The 6,111-nt window shown below is 41.9% G+C and overlaps 1 protein-coding gene across 1 annotated transcript; it reads right to left on the bottom strand.

Moving 5' to 3' along the window:
• Positions 1-563: 563 nt before the first annotated feature.
• LOC122303506 (systemin receptor SR160) lies at positions 564-4,738 on the bottom strand. The gene has a single exon (XM_043115314.1). The coding sequence runs from the start codon at positions 4,338-4,340 to the stop codon at positions 759-761; it is 3,582 nt and encodes a 1,193-aa protein (XP_042971248.1). The 5' UTR covers positions 4,341-4,738; the 3' UTR covers positions 564-758.
• Positions 4,739-6,111: the final 1,373 nt, after the last annotated feature.

Raw genomic sequence — 6,111 nt, 5'->3', positions numbered from 1 at the left:
TTTTATGCATATGATGCCATATATCCACTTATCTTTTAAACTTTTCAAGTTCCTTGGAATGCATAAACCTTTCTACAATTTCGAAGTTAATTTGACCACTAACAGAGAGAAATATAGGAAATAAATAAAATATATTATAAGTAGTGGTTTTAAAATGAAAAATATTGATGTTTGGTTGGATTTTCGGACAATATTTTGGTGACGGAGAAAGCAGGATAAAATCAAAGAAAGAAGAGATTGATAACACAGATGAAAATGACGTTAATCAATAACTACTCAAGAATATCTAGAATCAATAATTTGTTTTTAGAAATAAAGGGACATGCTTTGGCAATATTGTTCATGTTAGAAAAATGGATCGAACATCACAGAAAGATCAGCGAGAAAACAAAATCAAGCAGCATCCTGAAGAAAGGGCCAAAAGAACCCTCCACTTAGTCACCATCACCGATTCAATGACCCCTTTTGAGGATGGGGATTATACCTGAACGAAAAGTTCACTCACGAAGAAAATCTAAGAACTAAAACAGAGCATCGACTGAAACTGTTATGTACACGTTTCATAAAGAGTTAAACAACATTCTATGTATAAATAAAAAGACTACATACATTAAATGGTAGAGATACAAAAGCAGTTTTTATGCCACTTAAAGTTCTAAGGAAGTGGGGAAAATTTTGGGAAGCTGAATAAATCATCTCCACCTTTCTTCTTTCTTAATTCGAAAGAATGAGCTTGAAAACTTGTCGGGACTGTTGTTCTACTGCCTCATTAGTTCAGGGGCTTCTTCTATGCTCATCTCTACCATTTCTACTGAACTGAAAGCTCCATCTTCAGTGGCAATGGTAGATTGAGTGTCCATCCCAGCTTGGATTTCTTTGAACATTGCCATGACTTGAATCATTGTGGGACGCCGCCATGGCCGATCATCCAAGCAAGCACAAGCGACCCTTAAGTGTTGTAAAAGCTCAATCTCAAGGTTGGGATCCTCTTTCACTAGTTCAGGATCAAAAACATCAATGATGTTCAGTTTGGCATGCTGTTTAACCCACCCCACAAGATTGTTGTCGCCAAAATCAGCCGAATCTGTTGGTCGTTTCCCGGTTAACAGCTCAAGTAAGACCACGCCATAACTGTAAACATCACCTCTTGTGGTACATCTAAAGCTCTGGTAGTATTCAGGAGGGACATAGCCAGGAGTTCCAGCCAGAGTGCTGACGCTCAAATGGGTATCCATAGCGCTCATAAGCCTGGCCATTCCAAAATCAGAGACTCTGGCTTCCAAGTTTTCATCAAGCAGGACATTGCTCGATTTCATGTCCCTATGAATGATGTGTGGGATACAATTGTGGTGCAGAAAAGCCAATCCCCTCGCAGCCCCAATTGCAATCTTTCTCCTATCAGCCCAGTTCAGCTTGATCCCAACTTTGTTTTGGTCGTGCAGAACATCTTCCAAGCTTCCATATCTCATGTACTCATAAACCAGGAGCCTTTCTTCCCCTACCTTGCAGTAACCCAGAAGTGGAACAAGATTCCTGTGCTTAATTTTCCCAATGGTTTCCATTTCGGCAGTAAATTCCCGATCACCCTGTCCACTGATGTGTATGAGTTTCTTGATGGCTACAATACTTCCATCTTTCAACTGGGCCTTGTACACATCGCCAAAACCACCCGAACCAATAAGGCTGTCGTTGTGGAAGCCGTTTGTTGCTTCGAGAAGATCAGCAAAAGTCAGCTTCCGAAGGGGCTTCTCAAAGGTGGCAAGGTTTATGCTTAATGCCTCACGGGCACCAGTTAGCTTCCAGCTGACATTGGCTGTGCCCGAGTGGGAACGACTCTCAATATAACCCTCCAATGCTGCCTCCTTCTTTTTCCTCCTCTTCTTGGTTTCAATGGCAACTATAATCAAACCAAAGATACAGAAGACGGAGAACAACAATCCCATTGCCACACTCCCAGCAAGGGATGCTTGCCTCCGATGGGACTTCTGGTGCTGATAATTTGAACTCGAGTCCGGATTCTCGCCACATTTAGCAAGAGGATACCCACAGAGCCCTGAATTATTCTGGAACCTATTCGCTGGAAACGTTTCAAGCTGTCCCGTTCCAGGAATCGCTCCGGTGAGATGGTTGTTGGACAGATCAATATCCGTGAGCAAAGAAAGGCCACTCATGGACTGTGGGATTGACCCTTCAAGCCTATTGCTAGAGAGATCGAGAATGTTGAGATTCTTCAAGTCCCCAAGCTCTTGGGGAATTATTCCAGAGAAATCGTTATGGCCCAAATTCAATATATCGAGATAAAACATTCTCCCAATCTCCTTTGGAATACTACCCGACAACATGTTATGGGAAATATCAAGAAAAATCATAGACCCATTGTGGTTGAATGTAGGTTGAATCTTACCTCCATATACTCTAGTAAAATTGCAGGGGTTCCTGGTCGAAATCCTATTAAGCTCTTTTTGACTAATCCCCGCAAATTCAAGCAAACTCCCAGCTCCATGACACTCCTTGCTCCCGTCATTCTTGATATACACATACGTCTTCCCGCTTATGAAATTCACCGCAATATTTCCAGATTGCTTGAAAAGCGCGGTCGGAATAGATCCATTCAAGGAATTGGTATTGAGATCCAACCATATCAAGCTCTTACAGTCCCCAAGCTCCGGCGGAATACTCCCATTGAAGGAATTGTTACTCAGTTTGAGTATTGCAAGGTTCGACAACTGTCCGATCCACCCTGGAATCTCACCACTCAGCCGGTTGTTCGACAAGGAGATCCAATTCAGATTGGTACAGTTGCTTAGCCCCGAGGGAATAGTCCCCGTCAACTCGTTGAAGTCCAGGATCAGATTCTCCAACGTCTGGATGTACATGAGCTCTTGTGGGATTTCCCCATGTAGCCCGTTCAACCAGATTATCAGGTCCCGAAGCTTGGACAGCGTTCCCAAGCTCGGAGGGATCTTTCCAGTGAGATAATTGAAGCTCAAATCTAGCGAAACCAACTGAGAACAGTTGCTCAAACTCGCGGGAATCCAACCCGTAAACAGATTGTTCTGTAAGAAGAGCTCTTTCCAGCTATTACCGGGAGCTTCGCAGAGAGTGCTAGGAATAGTGCCGGAAAGATTATTGGAACTAAGATCCAACGTCTCCAGTCCCACAAGCTTCGACAAAGAATCCGGCAAAGCACCGAGAAAAGTGTTGAAAGACAGGTCCAGCTTCTTTAAATTGCTCATCTTTAGGAAGATTTCGATCGGTAATTCACCAGAGAACTTGTTGTCACTGATATCAAACGATTCCAACGAAGAACAAGCGCTCATACCGGTCGGGATCGCACCGGAGAGGTTGTTGGCCGAAAGGTCGAGCTCCACGAGGACACCACACGCGCCGGCGAGCCACGAAGGGATTTCACCCAGGAAATGGTTTCCGGAGAGACAAAGGAGCTGCAGGTTCTCCACCGGGAGCGCCGGAATGGGACCAGAGAACTGGTTGCTGGAGAGGTTCAAGAAGGCGAGATGGCTGCACGAGGAGAGAGCATGGCCGATATCCCCTGAGAACTTGTTGCCAGATATGTCGAGGTGCTCTAGAGCCAAGCAATCGCCGAAAGAAGGAATAGCCACAGTAAAATTGTTGGACGAGAGGTCCAGATACTGCAGGGTGTCGCAGGTGGAGACAGCCGCTATCTCGCCCGTGAGCTCGTTTCCCGTCAAGGTCAAGCTTTGCAAACCGTTGCAACCACCCGGAAAGAGCCAGGGGACAACGGTCGAGCCGGAGAGCTTGTTGTAAGAGAGATCAAGAACCTCGAGACCGAGTTTCGGAGAGTCTTTCGCGGAGGAAGGAGAGTCAAGGATATTGTTAGAGAGGTTGAGCGATTTCAAGCCCGAGCAAGAAGCCAAGCTGGAGAGGTCCGAGAGAGAGCCGGAGAGGTTGTTGTGAGAGAGATCCAGGGTGGTTAATAACGTGTTGCATTTGGATCCGGGAGCAAAATAAATGGTGCCGGAGAGGTTGGTGGATTTCAGAGAAAGGGTTTCGAGGTGGTCAAGGGAGAGGAGGAAAGCCGAGACAAGGCTGAAGTCGGTACTTAGAGGGGTGGAGCTGAGGTTTATGGACGAAACGCGGGAGCCTTTACAGGAAATACCGAAGAAAGTACATGGGTCTCGGCTGGGCAGCCAGTCGGAGAGGAGGGTTGAGTTTTGGAGACTGTCTTTGAAGTTGATGAGCTGCTGGGCGTAACTTCCGGATGAGGAAGAGGAAGATGCTGATGAAGCATGGAGGGAGAGGAAAGTGAAGGTAAGAAGGAAAAGACACCTGTGAGAGTTAGAGGGGCAGAAAGGTTTCATTTTGGAGGCTGTGAGGGAGTAGGTGTTTTAGGGTCTCAGAGCTGCCATTAGAGAGAGCTTAGAGAAAGCTCTGATTTTTGAGAGAAAGTGGGTTTTGTTGCTTTGGAACAGGGGGGGAGAGAGAGAGAGAGAGAGAGAGAGAGTTCAAAGGAGTCAAAAAGTCGAAGTAAGGAAGGTAAGAAGGGTATTTATTTATCAAATCTAAGTGGAGGAGAGTGGACACTGGAACGAAAACAGCTAGCTGTTTCTCACATGAATGCTCTGCGACCCAATATCTCCATCTCTTCTCTCGCTAATCTTTCTGGTTTCTGTGCCTGCCTCCTTGTTTACGATGTTTCTGTCGCTCTTTGCCTGTCTTATTGGTGTCCAAATAGCCGAGATCAAGGCGATGATTTGGTTTTTTTGTGTTAATTAATACGCTCAAAATGGTTTCCCTCCTCAGTTTCTCTCTCGTGCTTTTTTATACAGTCTCCCTCTCTTTCTCTCTCTCACTTAAAGCTGTCTCTTTGTCTCTCTAGCTTTCGCGTACGTGTGATCAAGACTGGTCCATTACTGTCAATTAATGGAGATTCCTTCTCTTAATTAATATATATATAACTCCTTTCTGGCTGTTTGTACTTCGTAGTTTGTAGGAGTCCTGCATTTTTCTCTCTCAGATCTAGTGAACGGCTTCCTTTTTTATGAGTGCTGCTAGGATCTTGAGTCTTGATCCCTTGGTGTGCTCTACAGGTAAAAAAAAAAAAAAAATTAATTTATATTTTTTAATATTTTAAAAAAATATAAAAATATATAAATTCACTGATAATCTATTCCTTAATTAATAAACAAAAAAATTAAATATATAAATGATCAAAATAAAATAATAAAATAAAAGATCAAAGTAGTATTATTTCTTTTTTTATACTTCAAACGATGGATAAAATGTCATCTGCTTGAAGAAAAATAAATATTTACAGTCTTATTATTTAAAAATTAGTGTGTAATTATTTCTTTTATATATATATATATATATATATATATTTTTTTTTTCAGAATTCAAATTTTTTTCTACTACAATGCATGAACTTAAGATCCAAACCCATCAATATCAATAATTTTTTCCCTCTCATATGAAATGCCTTTTTTTTCAATTGAAACATCATTACAATTTTTTTTAAGAAATAATCATTACATTTGATTACACGTGCGGTTGAATATCTAACTTTCAAACTATAATAAAGACACAGCATTATGGGCACTTTTAAATGTTCTTAGTACGTCGAAGACCTCCCTCTAGATCAGCCTTCGATGGTAACCATGAGGAGATCTAGCATTTGGGACAGATAATCTTACTGACTGGACTCCCTAATAAATACTGACTGTTTATGGAAGCTCTTGGTCAGGGTTCTTCGTTGGATGCTCCTGGCCAGGGTTTCTCGATCCGTAGGAAAATGTTACTCTTATTGCTGGTATTCCTATGAAAGTTATTGCTGTAATTTTTTTATTATTATTTTTTTACTTAATTATTAAGTAAATGTTTTTCAATAATATTATGAATATTTTTATTTTTTAAAAAATATTTAAATATGTTAGAAAATACATATAAAAAATTAAAAAATCCCAAAACAACTGGTGGAAGCTCCACCGAGAGCTCTCAGCTGTGAGAGTAGCACCACCCTTCTCCATATGCAATATGAGAGACTGATCATATCAGCGTGAAATAGACAATATAATCGTTATAGCTAGTGACAGAATTTTTCAGACAATATTAAATATCGGTGAAATAATATTG

The sequence above is a fragment of the Carya illinoinensis genome, chromosome 3, assembly GCF_018687715.1.
Source record: "Carya illinoinensis cultivar Pawnee chromosome 3, C.illinoinensisPawnee_v1, whole genome shotgun sequence".
NCBI lineage: Eukaryota > Viridiplantae > Streptophyta > Magnoliopsida > Fagales > Juglandaceae > Carya > Carya illinoinensis.
This window is presented reverse-complemented; position numbering and strand designations above follow the sequence as displayed.